This window comes from Homarus americanus, unplaced genomic scaffold (assembly GCF_018991925.1).
Source record: "Homarus americanus isolate GMGI-L3 unplaced genomic scaffold, GMGI_Hamer_2.0 scaffold24922, whole genome shotgun sequence".
Taxonomy (NCBI): domain Eukaryota; kingdom Metazoa; phylum Arthropoda; class Malacostraca; order Decapoda; family Nephropidae; genus Homarus; species Homarus americanus.
Window position 1 is genome coordinate 4182198 of NW_024722610.1, and position 18701 is coordinate 4200898.

General features: G+C 44.1%; 1 protein-coding gene across 3 annotated transcripts in view; it reads left to right on the forward strand.

The window, feature by feature from the left end:
- Window positions 1-18701, forward strand: part of LOC121862904 (solute carrier family 22 member 6-like) — a 33950-nt gene extending 15249 nt beyond the window's left edge. Inside the window, exons 3-12 of one of the 3 annotated variants that reach the window (XM_042361308.1) lie at window positions 870-1167; window positions 1926-2029; window positions 2412-2566; window positions 3248-3416; window positions 3941-4079; window positions 12749-12933; window positions 13841-14001; window positions 14155-14225; window positions 15070-15189; window positions 15661-18701. In XM_042361308.1, the coding sequence (XP_042217242.1) occupies window positions 870-1167; window positions 1926-2029; window positions 2412-2566; window positions 3248-3416; window positions 3941-4079; window positions 12749-12933; window positions 13841-14001; window positions 14155-14225; window positions 15070-15189; window positions 15661-16017 (1759 nt within the window). In that variant the 3' untranslated portion in view covers window positions 16018-18701. The remainder of the gene's footprint in view (window positions 1-869; window positions 1168-1925; window positions 2030-2411; window positions 2567-3247; window positions 3417-3940; window positions 4080-12748; window positions 12934-13840; window positions 14002-14154; window positions 14226-15069; window positions 15190-15660) is intronic. The other 2 variants (XM_042361309.1, XM_042361310.1) reach the window with 2 other exon arrangements.

Consider the following 18701-nt stretch of genomic DNA (forward strand, 5'->3'; position numbering starts at 1 on the left):
TAGTTTTCTAATAAACCCTTGTGGGCTCCATAATATGGGGACCACTGCCGTAGAGTGTGGCTCAAGAGCATATGTCTTTACATACAGGAAAAGCAGAGAGTTTTATCTCTCATTTCTTTTTCGTTGTTGGACTAGTGTATTACTAACCTTGCCACGCGCTTGAAGACCTTCGTAATAACATTATAGCAACAACGACGGCCAGTGCTTCACACAGAGCTGCCGCTGACGCCCACAATCATCACCACCCACTGGTCTGCCTTCGGTTTCACAACGGGAGGAAAAACCACAGCCCTCCCACAGTCACAAATAGTCTAACAAATGTGAGTAAGATAGATGAGACAGGATCAAACAAGAACACTCAACATTAAGACGCCAGCACCGTCTGATGCAAGCCCAGCAGGAGGAAGCCCATCAATCATACACTGTACTGTCTCGGCAATTTTTACTTGAGAGCTGTGCCTCGCTCTTACATTCATCATTTTATGTCTTCTCTTTATTTGTCTGCATATTTGTGAAGGAACAAGTCCACCAACCACATGGTCATCAATCATCATCCATAACGATAACCGAGTTACCACGACTCATATGGCTTATATCCTCGCAGAGAATTGTAAGAACATGATGGAAAGTGGCCAGTTAAATGAGTTAGTGGAGGTGTGATGGGAAAGAGGGGAGTCAGGCATTGGAGGTTTCAGAAGCATATCTTACATTGTTTTACATTAATATATGTTGTTGCACTGAAATCTCTGGGTAGAATTAAATGGGATATGAGACTTGTAAAATTGATCCCCGACTGTGTGTGTGTGTGTGTGTGTGTGTGATTTTCCACAATAGTACATGTATAGTAATGTATCTGGTGGCTTCAACAGCAATACCAGTACGACGTGGTCACCGTCGTCTCATTTCGACGAACAGTGTCTTCAGTTCCCTACCAACACTACTACCACCACCGCCACCACGCTCACCAACACCTCCACCGATATTAATACTGTCACCAACATCACCACCGCAGCTGCCGTCAATGTTTCCGTCATCACCCCATCCATCACCACCACTCACTCCTCACAAGACATCTCTCACCTCACAACATGGAGGACCACCAGCCTTCCCTCCTGCCCATTAATCCAGTATGATACTTCAGTGTTCACTTCAACAGTTATATCTGAGGTAAGAAGTCTATAATGATGTTTGATATTGGCTTCAGAAGTTTCCACCTTCTCTCAACCTCTACTAGATGTCTCGAAACTTTCTGGAAAAGTCGTCACGGGTCGTCTACTAACTTACATATATTTTCTCTTGAGTTGATAATAATTTTGTCTCGCTTCTATATATATATATATCACAATGTGTTCTTGGAAGAGTTTTTATTCCTTTTGCAAACTTTTACTCGAATTAGGGAAAATTTGTTAGTGACTTACCTGTATATATATATATATATATATATATATATATATATATATATATATATATATATATATATATATATATATATATATATATATATATATATATATATATATATATATATATATATATATATTGCATGCTGGCCGACTCCTGATATTTGTTACCATTTACATATCTTTGTCACACCTGCCGTGGTACGCTCGTTTGATTATAGGCCTACCTCTCACCCAACTTCAAATTTAAGTTTAAACCAGGGCCATTTAGACCTATAGGAGATTTATGCTACTTTCAATTCTCCAGTTGTATATACTTGGAATTATAACTTCGTTCAAAAAATGCTGAAGAAGCTGACACGAAAACAGAAATAAGTTTTTATCAAAACCATTAGAACATTTCACTTCTTGGTTTATCTTCTCGTTATCAAACTGATCTTGGCAACCGATCTACATTGCCCACAATACTCCCCATTTTGCTGATTATTGCAATTATTTCGGCACCAAGTGTGGGACATGTTGCAGTGGGACCTGGTGTGTGAGAGAGCCACCCTCCAACCCCTCTTCCAGACGCTCTTCACAGTCGGCGGCATCATCGGCAGCATCCTTGGCGGCCACATCGGCGACAGGTACCTAACACACACACACACACAAAGACTCACACCTAGGAATCACAAAAATGCCAACCAGTGACGAAAATGGTAAAATAAAGGCAAAGTATCCTTGTGTGGCTTCAAATCCATGCCCCCCACCCACTAAGTCTAACTTTACTGTACTTTATCTTCTTCGCCACTACTCGTCCTGGCCGCCTGTTAGCCGCTTGAGCTATTTATTAATACTGAAAGCAGGGTAATTATTTACGTGTTTTCACTTATCATTGTATTTATATATTTGTTGATTTGTTATTATGGTTATATTTCAGTGTTTATGCCGTCTTTTATTTCTATAATTATATTTCTTGATGAGTTTCATGGTACAGTACAGTGTAGTACAGTACGATGGTGTTATCAGATGGGGTCGGCGTCGGGCGGTGGTTGGAGCATGTGCGGTGAACCTGGTGGTGGTGTTGGCCATGGCCCTAACTCCCCTTTACCCACTCCTCATCACCCTGCGCTTTGTGGCCGGCTGCTCTGTCATGGCTATGCTCGTCCCCGCATGGAGTCTCAGTAAGTTGCTTTCTCATTCTCGATCAGGAAATATATAAAACATATTTTGTTAATTTCTTTAGTAGGAATGTCATCATGGCCTTCCCATATCCCTAGAGTGTCACCATGTCCTCCCCACAGCCCTGGAGTGTCACCATGTCCTTCCCATATCCCTAGGGCCTAGAGTGTCACCATGTCCTCCCCACAGCCCTGGGGTGTCACCATGCCCTTGCCATATCCCTAGTGTCACCCTGTCCTCCCGTGTCACCATGCCCTTCCCATATCCCTAGAGTGTCACCATGTCCTCCCCCAGCCCTGGAGTGTCACCATGCCCTTCCCATATCCCTAGAGTGTCACCATGTCCTCCCCACAGCCTGGAGTGTCACCATGCCTTCCCCATATCCCTAGAGTGTCACATTGTCCTCCCCACAGCCCTGGCGTGTGCCCTTCCCATATCCCCAAAGTGTCACCATGTCCTCCCCCACAGCCTGGCGTGTCACATGCCCTTCCCCCCATATCCCTAGAGTGTCACCATGTCCTTCCCCCACCCTGGAGTGTCACCATGTCCTCCCCACAGCCCTGGAGTGTCACCATGTCCTTCCCATATCCCTAGGGCCTAGAGTGTCACCATGTCCTCCCCACAGCCCTGGGGTGTCACCATGCCCTTGCCATATCCCTAGTGTCACCCTGTCCTCCCCACAGCCCTGGAGTCGACGCCAGCAGGGTGTAGGAGCCGGGTGGGGATGCTGTTAGGGTTGCCGTTCTCAGCCAGCACGGTGTTGCTCGCGGTGGTGGGCTGCTTCATCCGGGAGTGGCGGATCCTCCTGCTGGTGTGCTCCTCACCCATCCTCATACTCCTCCCGGTGGCTTTGTGAGTATCGTCACTTGTCATAAGCCTCACAGTTTTAATCTTTGCTGCAGCATAAACCTTAACTCTCCTCTTTACCCCTCCAACTATTATAAAAAGCGTAAACTGTGGGAATAATTTAAACACTTGTTAGTGAAAATGGGCATAATAACTCTGAGGGGGAGCTACAGTGAATACTGAGCCTTTGGTACATACGTGGCCACGTGTCTGACGCAGCTTTTAACCACTTTCACTTCCATAACTGTAAAGTTAGGTGACTCATTCACAGCAGGATCGACTGGAGGTGCCCTGAATATAAAATAATAGCCCTTAAGACAGGAAGTGACTGTTGTTACCACTCATCAGCCACCACATCCCTGGTCTTTACATTATCCAGCATTTATTAGTGGGTATATTTATGTAACAGACTCAAACACACACAGGGCGAATCCAGTACCCTCTCACCTACATATAATGCCCGCTGGAGGCCCCTCACACCCTAACCTAAGTACACAAGCTACCTCCAAATATATGTCTTTTTCCCCCAGCATGACTGATGAGTCGCCGCGGTGGCTGGTTCAGCAGGCGAGGATGGAGGAGGCCACCAGAGTGATGCACAAAGCCCTGCAGCAGAACAAAGTCCAGTTGACAGCACCCCTCAACACCCTCATGGAACAACTCATACAGGTGAAGCCCTCTCCTCCTTCTCAACCTTTTGGTTTTATATACTGTCCAGGGGATAAGGAACAATCTTTAGCCAAATTGTGCACTTTTTACTAAAGAATCATACTTTGTACACTGATACTAGGACCCATGGGGGCCGTTTTAAAGATTGGAGGCAAGCTGTATCTGCCTGCTGGTGGCCGTGGTGGCCATTTTCAAAATGGCCGCAACATCACATTAAAATAGGTAATATCTCGGCTTCTATTGCGTTACCCACGTTTTTAGCCCAAGGAATCTAATAGTAATATTGGTACATCTGGAAGATGTGTCATTCAGTCTGAAATTTAAGTTGACAGGTAAAATATAGATATTTAATAAATACATAAATAAAACCGAGAGTTGTTACGAATTATATAATGAAATTTTGAGATAATTTATAAAAAAAATAATTTCAAAATTAGTAAATCTTAAATGTGAACAGAGTGTGCGTGCACATGTTGGATAACTGTTTATATGTGTATCATTCTAATATTTATTTAAATTTTTAGTTCCAATAGTCTACACCCATATATACTTTTATCCTCTTCGCCACTGATCGGCTCGCTAGCCGCCCGGGCGATCGGTCACGTCTCTGTCACGCACTGTTGTAACACTGTATACTTTGGTACATCAAAAGGTGATCAAGTACATACATATAGTGCAGTAATATTACCAAGAGTAAAATCCAATGTAATATCCATGTACTGTAGGTACTATATTCCTTTATCATTCTCATGGCACATAGGCCTACAACTTAAGAGTAATGTCGGTATTATCAAAACTAAAATTTAGACACTTCTTGGTGAACTTAACACCTCAGAAAATGACTATCAAAATTTAAAGTTGCACTGAGATTATTAATACAACACAGAAAATAGTGTTCGAAATTCAAATGACAGCATATTTCGCAACACTACGCTGAATATCATAACTAGTAAAATGACCCATTTGATCGATAAATATATACCCAAGACCAAACCCAGTGCTTCTAGGAATACGAGGGGATCCCTACACATGAACCATGCGGCGGTCGACAAAATTAAGAAGAAAACCCAGAAATTCAAGACGTGGGTTGGGTCAAACGATGAGCAAGACAGGAGGATGTATGCAAGAGCCAGAAACCAAGCAAAGATAGAGTGTAGGAGGGCTGAAAAGGAGTTCCAAAGGCTGGTTGCACGCGAGGTCAAGTCAAACCCAAAGGCGTTTTACCGCTATGCAAAGTCGAAATTGAAAACGCGAGTAGGAGTATCAGACCTGAGGCTTGAAGATGGTAGTTACGCAGATTCTGACCAGGATAAAGCTGAGGCATTGAACAGCTTCTTTTCCTCAGTGTTCACAAGAGAGGATGCAACTAACCTTCCTGCGTTTGAGGACAGACGGTTCGACACAGCACTGACCCACATTGTGTTCACAGAAGAGGGTATTAGAAATAAACTGTCCAGGCTAAAGGTCCATAAGAGTCCTGGACCTGACATGGTGCATCCTAGAGTGCTAAGGGAGCTGTGCAACGAGCTTGCAGAGCCCCTGAAGATTCTGTTTTGTAAATGCCTGGATGAACAAATGGTCCCCAGTGAATGGAAAGTGGCTTATGTGAGTCCTATCTTCAAGAAGGGCGATAGGCACTCCACGAACAACTATAGACCGGTGAGCCTGACCAGCATAATATGTAAAGTACTTGAGAGTATTATCAGAGATGCAGCGATGGAACATCTACTACGAAACAACCTTGTAAAAGATTGCCAACACGGTTTTATGCCGGGGCGCTCTTGCTTGACACAATTGCTCAAGGTATTGGATATTTGGACCCATATTCTAGAACGGGGTGGTAATATCGACAATATTTACCTAGATTTTGCCAAGGCTTTCGACAGTGTACCCCACGAAAGGCTGAAAATCAAACTGGAAGGGTACGGAATTCGGGGAAATGTCCTAGCGTGGATAGAAGACTTTCTACATGACCGCAAGCAATGTGTGGTGATTAATGGCACGAAATCGTCATCTGTACCTGTAACAAGTGGGGTACCGCAGGGTAGTGTATTGGGCCCGCTGTTGTTTGTTTGTTTCATAAATGATATGCCTGACGTTGTACACTCCTCCATACAAATGTTTGCCGATGACGCCAAGTTATTTCGGGAAATTAAGAACCAAGCGGACTGTGAAGAGCTGCAGAAGGACCTCTGTGGGCTCCAGGAATGGTCGAAGGAATGGCTGCTGAGATTCAATGTCACGAAGTGTAAGAGGATGCACCTGGGGCGTACCAACGGTAAGGAGGCGTACCATATGTCCCAACGGGATGAAGAAAATGTACTAGTTGAGACTGTGTGTGAGAAGGACCTAGGTGTGTATGTTGACAATGAGCTGAAGTTCTCGGGCCATTGTGAGAAGAAGGTAAATCAGGCAAATAAATTATTGGGTCTTATAAGAAGGTCGTTCAGATATCTAGACGGTCCGTCCCTCGTGACGATCTTCAGGAGTGAAGTGCTTCCCCATCTGGAGTACTGTCACCCCATCTGGTCCCCGAGATATGCTAGGGACTGTCAGTTGGTTGAAAATGTTCAAAGGAGGGCCACCAAGCTGGTGCCTGCACTTCGGCATCTCAGCTACCCTGCGAGATTGGAGCGCCTGAACTTGCCTAGCTTATACTACAGACGGGCAAGGGGGGACCTAGTTGAGGTTTATAAGCATCTCAGGGGGCACTACTCAGTTGAGTGTCCTTACTTGGAGCTGGCGGACGCTCGCCCCACAAGGGGTCACAGCTCAAGATTGAAGAAGCCGCAAGTCCGGAAAACCGTGAGGGCAAACTTTTTCGGAGTGAGGGTTGTAAACTCTTGGAACAATCTACCAGAAAGTGTTGTGACGGCACCGAGTGTGAGCTCTTTCAAGAGAAGACTTGACCAACACTGGAGCGGGTTCAGGTACATTCAGGAGCCGGTGCATGCCCAGTATTTGCCAACAGTGCGTGACAGAGACGTGACCGATCGCCCGGGCGGCTAGCGAGCCGACCTTTTGGTGAAGAATATAAAGGAAAAGAGTCGTGACCGATCGCCCAAGCGGCTAACAAGCCGATCAGTGGCGAAGAGGATAAAAGTAAAAAGTAAAAAATATAATTAATATTGCTTACTACACATCTACTATATATAAAGGTATGACGGAATGTATTAACACAAAACCTATAGAATCATGTCAATAACATAATAGGACAAAATTTTAATATCACATGGTGTCACAAAAAATCATATTGATATCTGTAAAATCATAGTTTTAAAATGTCTATGAACAAAATAAATAGCCAATAATAGCCATATATATCCAAACTCGTATGATACACATCATGCATCACAACAGAAAGACTTAAAAATAGCAGATAAAAGGAATAACAGTGTGTTTGTAATCTTCCATATGGCTATTAAGGGATAATAAGACTCATCACGTTGAACTTGAACTTTATAATTCGGTGAAATCTGTTGAATACAATTCATAATTAGGATTTCAAATAATAAATTATACGTAGGTAATCATACATAAATGTTTAATTGCCATATTTCCATGTTGTCACAGTGATAAACAATACAATGGACACAGTCTACCTGAATAAACTTAAGTATAGGTTGAACATATGTGTTGAAGGTCTCACACTGAATAGGTTGGGTGTTCACCGTGTGATGGTAACAGCTAAAGTGTCAGACTGTCAGTGCCATTCTCGCAGGCACTGCCTGGGCTGATGTTATGGTCACAATGACTGCTGGTCTGTTTGAAACCTGATGATTCATATTATGCTCCATGCCCACAAAACATGTGGATAACTGGTGAGTTATCCCTAGGAAGAAACGCATTTTCTCTGGCTTAGGTGCCGTCCATTTTCTCTGACTTCCTGAAACCAACTTTCCTCCCCTAATACCTCAGCCAGCCGTGTAAAATCAAGATAGCGAAAGGACCGTCCCGTACCAAAGACATTCATAGCCTATCTTTGTAGTTAAGCCTATGTAGAGCACCCCAGCATCCTTGCCCACAGTCCTGGAGAATATTTTACTGTATCCTCGAGGAAAACCTCTTTCTTATTTTCACTCTCTCGCATAAAGTCCGGCCAATTCCCTGGGAAATTTGATCTTCCTTCAACTCGTCGTCAGGTACCATGTCCCCTTTTTTCCCTTCTGGTTGATTTCAGACTACCTGTTTTGTATACATCAAATACCATGTCAACATGTTTCGCAGAACTTTAAAACTGACGCCTGATGTATTCCTTGATCTGGTGTACATGATCATCAAAACTCTTGCAAGTACTTTGCTTGACCATGTTGACAGTTGCTACACCATCAAGAATTACCATATCTGCATACTTTTGGAAACTGGTACTGTCATGGTGTGGGACCAAATCTTCGAGAAGAGGAAATCTGACTCAATTCCAAATCTCGTACCGCCATAGGCAGATAATAATGGAGAGTAAGTGTGATTCTCATGGTGGAAGAAGTCAGCTACGTCGGTATCACGGACTTGGCATGCAATGGAAAGGCTAGGGAGCAGACTTCGATCCTGCCTCACTGATGGAAACTGTTTCTGTGACAGAGGGATTTGCTTTTCTCTGGTTGTCAACTGAACATACTCAGCTTGTTCTTTGTAACTTTCTTCGAGACACTTGTAGGGGTATCGAAATATTAATGTTGTCTAGCACTCAGGATGGAAGGAAACTCTAATGTGGTTTTCTTATATAATATAAGTTATATGATAGACAGTCTGGTTCTGGAGGTGCCGTGTGGTGAGGAGCTGCTCAGTAGAGACGTTCGGTGAGTAGCGTGTTGAAGGAGGAAGATGTGCAGGAGCTTCGTTAGAGAAGATGTTGCCTGTTGCTGGCCTTGTGGGGTATGAAATTGTTTGGTTCACACTCAGGATGGGATGGAGAAAGGAAACTCACAATGTGCTCTCTATATACATGTTGTATTGGATGTACAATGCAGCTTGGTGCTGGGAAGGCAGCATGGTTACAAGCGTGATGTAGAGAGAGCTGGTTGGTGAGGACGCTCAGAGAAGGACAGCTTGTGGGTCGCCATGCTCGCCAGCGGGAGAGAGGACCGCCAGGCAGGCGGAGGAGCGAGGACCGCCAGGCAGGCGGAGGTGTTGCTGGCTGGTTGGTGTAGGTAGAAAGAGAGAGATCACCACGAGGTCAGGTCTTAAATAGCGGGGGTAGGCGTGGCTTAGCAGTTGACCCCCGCTCCGTGGTGTATGGCGGCGCTGGTTGACCTAGACCACGAGGCATACACTGGGGAATTGGTGGGGTCGGCTAGGCAGCGACAAACAGCGTTTGTAGGGGAGAATTCCACTATAGCCTCCTGGTTGAATGAATGCTGACAGCGTGGAGCTTGCTGGAGGAGGTGTTGCTTGTTCAGGAAGATGGGCAGAATGAATCTCAATGGAGAGACAGAGCTTATATACCCAGCAGCAGCCGCCAGTCCTCTATGAATCATGTTGGGAAAACCCAGAAAGTCGCCGGTGAATAGTTTCGTTGCTAGGCTACCGTACCATCTGGTGTCAGCTCTCGCTTGGTTGCTAGGATACGGCAGCGCGTCGGAATGCGATACACAGTTGTAGGGGAGACGTCCACTACACACTCTTTGTGCGATATACCACAAACATACGGTATTTTGAATGCCAGTGAATACCCCCCATCTCCTCTCTTATCCCGTCGTAATTACCATTGTAATATTTGAACCTCGGTCTCGTTTTATCATGAACCAAGTAACAGTTAAATCTGAAGGACAACATTACGTAGTGATTGGTTCCAACGGGGGCTAGGTGTTCCAGCTTGGCCACCACCATACCCTCCTTGTTAGCTATGATGAGGTCCAGTGGTTTGGGTGTTTGCTCCCCTCTGTAATGAGTCGGATCTTTAACATGTTGAAATAGAAAATTGTCTCTAGAGTTTCTACAAAAAGGGTCGCGGGATTATTAAGGTCAGCTGGCGTGGTTTCAATTCTCCAGTCGATGTCGCCATAGTTAAAGTCCCCCTTGTCAAGGAGGTGGCTAGGATTGAGCACCGTTGCATTGTCTATTAAGGCTCATGAGTTTCTTTGGTTAAAAAGCGACAGTTTTGGGATCTGTAGATACATCCAACAATAAATAAGCCTCCCTCCTTTAATTTAATTTCATACTTCTTTGATTCTTCAAAAACATCCTCCCCCTGTATCCTCACCTGGCTGGCTCTAAGGTCTTGCCTAGCATAGATAACCACACCCCTCTTGTAAGTTGCTTAAGAAAGGTTCGTAAATGAGTCATATTCGTCTATATTGAACTCGCATTCCTCCAGGTTAATTCTTCTGTTCTTATACAACAGCTCTACAGCGCATACTATATCGGGTTGATGTACTTTCAGTAGTGTTTCAAACTCCGCTCTCTTATTAAGGAACGTGTTAGTATTAGTGTACATGACTTTCAATGCGAAATTTTTTCTTGGTAATGTCTCTGATCTTGGTAGTGACTTCGGCCTCCCCCCATTCTCAGTAGCTGCAGCGTTTACTGAATACATTGTACTTTGTGGGGTGTGGTCAGAGATAATATTGTTCACATGGAGCTCGTCTCCTCCTGTAGAGCGGATGGGGGTGTTCTGCTTTCCCCTGGTTCTGTGTTGGCGCATTTGTTTCCACTACCCTCCCCTTGTACATAACTCATGCACGTACTGTACGTCCCCATACCATAGAAGTTTTTTGTGCTGTTCTATCTGCATCACCGTGCGATCTGGGTGTATGAATATATTCCGAAATGCATCGCTCCTTGCTAAGTGTTTTGCGTGCCAAATAGCTTTCCATTTCTTATCCTCACTGATCAGTGTGATCCTGAGGGGGCGAAGCTTGTTACTTTTACTTTTTATCCTCTTCGCCACTGATCGGCTCCTTAACCGCTTGGGCGGTCGGTCACGCTTCTGTTACGCACTGTTGGCAAGTAATGGGCATGTACTGGCTCCTTTATATATTGGAACCTGCTCCAGTGTTGGTCAAGTCTGGCCTTGAATGACCTCATGCCCAGTGCTGTCACAATACTCTCTGGCAGAATGTTCCAAGAGTTCACAAATCGCACTCGGAAAAACTTTGCCCTTACCGTTTTCTGGGCTTGTGGTTTCTTCAACATTGTCCTGTGACCCCTTGTGGGTTGGGCGTCCGCCAGCTCCAGGCATGTAAATTCGATCGAGTTGTGCCCCCTGAGATGTTTATACGTTTCGATTAGGTCGCCCCTAGCTCGTCTGTAGTACAAGCTAGGAAGTTGCAGGCGTTCTAATCTTTCTGGGTAACTGAGGTTCCATAGAGCAGGCACCAATCTGGACATTTTCAATCAATTGGCAGTGTAGGGTTTCGTGATATTATGTTGTCTAGCACTCAGGATGGATGGAAACTCTAAGGTGGTGGTTTTCTTATATAATATAAGTTATATGGTAGACAGTCTGGTGCTGGAGATGCCGTGTGGTGAGGAGCTGCTCAGTAGACACGTTCGGTGAGTAGCGTGTTGAAGGAGGTAGATGTGCAGGAGCTTCGTTAGAGAAGATGTTGCCTGTTGCTGGCCTCCTGGTTGAATGAAAGCTGGACAGCGAGGAGCTTGCTTGGAGGAGGTGTTGCGTGTTCAGGAACGTAGAGTAGAATGAGAGAGCTGGTTGGTGAGGACGCTCAGAGAAGGACAGCTGGTGGGTCGCCATGCTCGCCGGCGGGAGCGAGGACCGCCAGACAGGCGGAGGAGAAGCGAGGGCCGCCAGGCAGCGGCGGAGGAGGAGGTGTTGCGTGTTCAGGAACCGAGGCCAGAATGAATCTCAATGGAGAGACAGAGCTTATATACACAGCCGCCGGAAGTAAATCCGTGGAAAGTCGCCGGTTTCTTGACTCCGTTGCTAGGGAAGACGTGGCTGGTTGCTAGGATACTGTGGCATCTGGTGAGGCCTCCCCCCTGGGCCGCTCGTTTGGTTGCTAGGGAAGACGTAGTAGGTGGCTGGTTGCTAGGATACTGTGGCATTGGAATGCGGCTACGCAGTTGTAGGGGAGACGTCCACTACAGCAGTCTCTCGCATACCTCTGGGACCAAACGGGGTGACATTACCCCAAATGGGGAAGCACCTCACTTTCCTGCTTTTGTCCTAGCCTCCTCACATCTTGAGGGGGGGCTAACAGTTTCAGAGCCTCTGTACGAATATTCTCAAACCCCATCTTATTGTGAGTTTTCCTACTCTCATCTTCCTCTGACTGGCTCTCAGAGACTCACAACACTATTATGTTGTTCCTGCGCTTAATGCTAAACATTCGGGGTTTTGAATAATTTATACTTGAAGACTTAATGTAAATATATTTCAAGATAAATCGTGTTTTTCTTATACGGGTACTGTAGTGGAGAAAACGTCATACGGGTAACTCATGAAAATAATGTTTTATGTAATATAAATGAGTGGTGGGGTTAATAGAATATAGGTGCTACTGTGACCATGACTATGACACCTGTCCGTCCGTCCGTTTGTCAATAGTGTGGACAAATTGCCGTCGGTATTTGGAAGCTAAGTATCATTTTTTCTCATATATGTGTCTGCCAGCAAATGTTGGAAACCAAATTTTAGAAGCTTGTGCAAATTCCATTAATGATTTTTTCTCTTGTTTATTTTCTGTTACTTTATGGTGAACGGACTTCACCAGGAAAGCAAAGCGACCTCCAGCGGGGCTTCCCATGGCTCCAGCCTGTTACTATCTGCCGTACGTCAGGTGTGGTCGTACCTGCGCGCACCCGCCATGCGCACCATCATCATCGTGACTCCAATACTGTGGTTCCTGCAGAGCTGTCTTTACCTGGGTGTCCTTATCAATGCTAATAATTTTACCAGGTCAGTACTGACTCTTGAAGGTGCTTCTGACGACACCTTATACTCATTTACACAGATTTGTTGTCAGTTGTAAAGTTAACACAGAATGAATATGTTCACTGCACCAGCGCCAGGGTAAACGACATTATATATATTGTAGCGATTCTTTTGTCCAATTACTAACGTGATTGGAAACATCTGAGTGAGGAAGAAATCCAATGATTTATTAAAAAGGCGGCGTTGTGTGGTGGTGACCAGTGTAGGTAGTGTGGTGGTGACTACTGTAGGTAGTGTGGTGGTGACCAGTGTAGGTAGTGTGGTGGTGACCAGTGTAGGTAGTGTGGTGGTGACTACTGTAGGTAGTGTGGTGGTGACCAGTGTAGGCAGTGTGGTGGTGACCAGTGTAGGTAGTGTGGTGGTGACCAGTGTAGGCAGTGTGGTGGTGACCAGTGTAGGTAGTGTGGTGGTGACCAGTGGGTAGTGTGGTGGTGACTACTGTAGTGTAGGTGTGGTGTGTGACCAGTGTAGTGGTGGTGAGTGTGGTGGTGGTGACCAGTGTAGGTAGTGTGGTGGTGACCAGTGTGGGTAGTGTGGTGGTGACCAGTGTAGGTGTGGTGGTGACCAGTGTAGTAGTGTGTGGTGGTGACCAGTGTAGGTACTGTGTGGTGACCAGTGTGGGTAGTGTAGTGTGTGGTGGGTGACCAGTGTAGGTAGTGTGGTGGTGACCAGTGTAGGTAGTGTGGTGGTGACCAGTGTAGGTAGTGTGGTGGTGACCAGTGTAGGTAGTGTGGTGGTGACCAGTGTAGGTAGTGTGGTGGTGACCAGTGTGGGTAGTGTGGTGGTGACCAGTGTAGGTAGTGTGGTGGTGACCAGTGTAGGTGGTGACCAGTGTTGGTAGTGTGGTGGTGACGGTATATATTGTCCTCAGTACTGATCCGTTCCTGTATCTGGCTTTGTCTGGGTTGATGGAGGCGGTGGCCATCGTGGTTATCACTCCCCTTACCGGTTACCTGGGTCGTCGCGTCATGGTGTGGGCGGGCTTAGCCTTGGGTGGCGCCCTCCTCATGCTCGAACTCCTCGTCCCAGAGGGTAAGTTGACCACTTCTCTCTCGCTTTAGCGTATAGTACATGTAAAATATCTGGGTCAACTGTTCTTTTATATATCACATTATGACTTTAGAATAGCAAAATGTGGAGAGTTAGATGACATAAAAGTTAGCAGTATATTGTGTTTATTAACAGACTCTGGATACTTCTGGGTTGACTGGCTTCTGGTCATGCTTGGCTTCTTACTGGTGGCTGGTGCTTTCCAGGTGAGTGACAAGGGTCCTTTCCACTCACTACTACCTGGCACTCCTCACTGCTACCTGGCACTCCTCACTGCTACCTGGCACTCCTCACTGCTACCTGGCACTCCTCACTGCTGCCTGGCACTCTTCACTGTTACCTGACATTCCTCACTGCTACCTGGCACTCCTCACTACTACCTGGCACTCCTCACTGCTACCTGGCACTCCTCACTGCTACCTGGCACTCCTCACTGCTACCTGGCACTCCTCACTGCCACCTAGCACTCCTCACTACTATTTGGCACCTCACTGCTACCTGGCACCCTTACTGCTACCTGGCACTCTTCACTGTTACCTGACATTCCTCACTGCTACCTGGCACTCCTCACTACTACCTGGCACTCCTCACTGCTACCTGGCACTCCTCACTGCTACCTGGCACTCCTCACTACTATTTGGCACTCCTCACTGCTACCTGGCACTCTTCACTGCTACCTGGCACTCTTCACTGTTACCTGGCACTCCTCACTGCTACCTGGCACTCCTTACTGCTACCTGGCACTCCTCACTGCTACCTGGCACTCCTTACTGATGTCTGTTATCTGTGGTAAGACAAATAATCATCAATGGCACCTTAAAAATTTTCAGTATTTTTATCCAACATTTTCTCAACTGTTTGTGTCTTCCAATAATTCAAGTATAAATTATTACTTAACACTCAAACATCTTACACATGATAAAGTTAATACATTGGTTGATAAAAGTTGACCACCAACACCATATTTGCGGTGGTTCGGGTCAACCTCACTAGTTGACCAATATGGTTATTCTCTCCCACCCACCTTCGCAACTTCTGACGGAGCCACAGGTCAACTACGTGTATGCTCCGGAGCTCTTCCCCACAGAGACCAGGGCCAGGGGGTTCGCCTTCGTCAACGTTATGGGCAGTGTCGGCTTCTCCTGCGCCCCTCTTATCACCTACGTCCTGGTAAGCATAATGTACAGTACATCTCGTAGCATCTCGTAGTTAGTGTACACGTCATGGTTGCTGTACACGCTTTGGCTAGTGTGTATACTCTTTGCAGTGTGTATAAACTCTCTAACCAAGGTATGCAATCGGGCATAATCTTGAGGTGTATAACTATCCACTATAGTAAGTATGCATTGAAACAGTGAAACGTCTTTATTAAACTTTATTGTAATGAGTGCAAGTATTGTCGTAACATAGTTGTTAAGTACAATATAGATAACTCAGTGAGAGCCAATGTTATGAATATTGCTCATTATTACACCCACAAGAAACTCCAATTTATTGTCTGTCAAATACTTTAACCTCTACGTCCGCATCTGAGAGCTCGCTTGGCTATTAATTCAGCCCTAACAAAAAACCTCTTTGTTAATTTTGCAGTATTAACTTGAATTATACCACCTAAACTATCTTTCCCTACTTGAATGACAGGCAGAATACGCCTGGTGGGCAGTCAGCGTCACCTTCGGCTGTGCTGGGATCCTAGGCAGTCTTTTAGTGCCCTTCCTTCCCGAAACCAACAAGAGACCGCTGCCGGAGACTCTGCAGGACGTAGAAAACAGACAGTGCAAGTTCTTGTTCAGCAGACGGAAACGGTCACAGCGCCAGCGACAGGAAACAGCAGATTGCCACACCAACATGACGCCGCTCCTGGAGGCAGCGACAAGTGGCCTCAATACACCTGAGTCCCCACACTGCCAGAAAGACCAGCAACAAGTCCAAAGTACAGATAATGTTGGCATTGAACACACACCAGGGAATGGCAATGCTAACAATAGTGTATTGTAACTGTAAGAATAATAGCCAATAGAATCTGTCCGAGAGTCCGATAGAACCGTCGCTACCATAGATCTAGCTGCTGTATGTAGACGTACTGTAGGTTAAAGACATTCATTCTTATTAATTTATATTTATATTTTCTTATAGCAAATCTTCATAGCAGATGTTCCAGTTATCAAAGAATTCTCCCAATGAAACACTCCGTAATCAAAACTAACTCAGAGGAAAGTGTAAGATTAAAACTTAATAGTATTTGTTTGTTCTGTCAGTATTTCTTGTGGAGTAAAGAGACATGCTCATCACTACCTCTTAGTCAAGTGTAAAAACTCCAAAACACAGTCAATATTCAATGCACATCTTCACATATCATAATTACATATTTTTTACTGTTGTGTGACACTCCTATGGCTCCAATGCATCTTGTCTAGAATATTATAATATAAGTATAGGCTCCTTTATTAATCAGGGATTATGGATAAAGAAAAAAGTAAAAATTAATATTTTTAATGGAAAAGATTGAATCTCGCATAATTTTTGTTTTTATTATTGTAAACTTAGTAAGCCAGCCTCGACCCGGTAGGCTAGTCACATTTCTTGCCTTTGTTATTATATGTAATACCTATCCTAGTGTTTACATGTTCTCCATGGTAGACCGCCAGCACACAAGTGTCGCCAACGACCCCGTGCTAAACTGTGGCATCCAGGAAAGTACATTTAAACATGTCTAATAAAGTAAAATTCTAGAAAATTATTCCAAATTACTATATACAGTATACACACTTTAGTTATAAACTAACAAGTCTTCTACCGGCACATGTAGAGTTGTTTATTTATTGTATTTACTTTTTCTTGTTTGCAAATTTGAAAGTAGGTTTCTTAGGCCTAACCATTCCCTATATATATATCACACTGATAATATTGTGGTCAGTATTGCACTCGACTGCTCTTATTTCCTCCAACTGTAAAGTACCCTGAATGCGAACCAGTAACCCCTGGAACAAGGGGCGAGTGTTCTGTCTATTCCTACCGCCACACACAGTCTAATGGAAAAGATAGACACAACGGTATAAATGAGTACCCGGTATATATTTAGAGAGACATATATTATAATCAATATTATATATTTTAGATATCCGAGATATTTAGTTGGCTATTTTTTGAGGATTTAATATCTTTTAACTTATGATATTACCATTTGTTCAATATATATCTAGCCACCTAGGAGAGGCTATACGGTCAGTCACTCGTGTTATTTGTTAACAGTATATAATTGTTACTTCTTATCTAATTCCGAGTTCAGCTAAATAAATGGCATTGTTTTATGCATCATGAAGAGCCTGTGGAGTGTTGTTGTTTTAGAGTCAGGTGCTACGAGGACCACTATAAAAATGCTATAACGCTAACCTTACCTAACATAGCTTCCCCAGGTAGCATTACGGAATTTAATTGTGTGAAATAAGCTCGGGTGCCCAATTTTTATATGATCCTACTTTTTTATTAACTCGTGGATGTACAGATCAAACAGTAAATGCAATGTTTACAGGGAAGCTGATGTATACGATCCACTCAAATTATAAACAAAACTCAGGGGAAGGGTTCTACAAACATTTTAAATTCAGACTGTGGGAGTATGTTATAAAATTTTCCTCCTTACAGACATTGGTCATGTACGAATAAGCTTACGACAGGGAGAGTCACTTTTGCAGGGATGTTATTCCCTTTGGACTTCATTCATCAAAAGACTTCACTCAGAATCATTCCTCTCCGGGAGATGTTGTCATTCACCAAGGGACGTCACTTACCCCGGAAAGTCACTCGCCAAACGACCTCACTCATCAAAGGAAGTGACTCGGTGGAAAGTCACTCATCAGGGGATATGACTCGCCACATACTCCCCTTATCTACTGTCTTATGTTTAGTGTATAATCATCGTATTTTTTAAGTGAGACAACTGGAACTATTTATGTAGTCGGAAAATTGAGAAGGAACTTGTACTGTATAATCAAACAAATCTTTAAGAGTCACAGCTCTTTTGAAATGATACGTTATTTATTACATTTTTAATTTAACCTCTAAATAACATGTAACATAATCTGCTGTATGTGAATATATAACAAGTGCCTGGTGCTTGTGTATGTTAATATAGTTATAGACTAATGTGAGAGCTGAGGCGTTATGTGATCATGTGGCAATGTAATGCGAGTAGAGGTGTGGTTGGTTATAACATACATTGTAGTACCTGTAGTAGAGGTTACAAGTGAGGATAGGCCTACTGTAACATGATGTGGTAGTGCTGGGTTTAGTATGTAGAGGAGGGATATTCATAAAATCATGTTAAACAGTGCTGTAATAATATGTTAATGTTAACTTGGGAGACAGTGAACCAACAGCCTGCTAATGGTGCTATATACAGTACGTAGGAATAGAAGAGATGTTGACACCAATTTAAGTAATGTTAACTTTTTAATTATCTTTCCCAAGCACAAACTAATTAAATGAATCTTATTATGTTCAACGTGATAACAGTGCTTGTCTTCAGTTAAATTGTTATTGTTTTATGCCGTTATGTACTGTATGTATATTCATTACATAAATATTTTTGTAAGTATTTATAAATTAAACTAACAAATTGGTCGGCGACTTTTTAATGTGATATCTTAAGGATTATAGTCAAAATACAAAATATACAAACA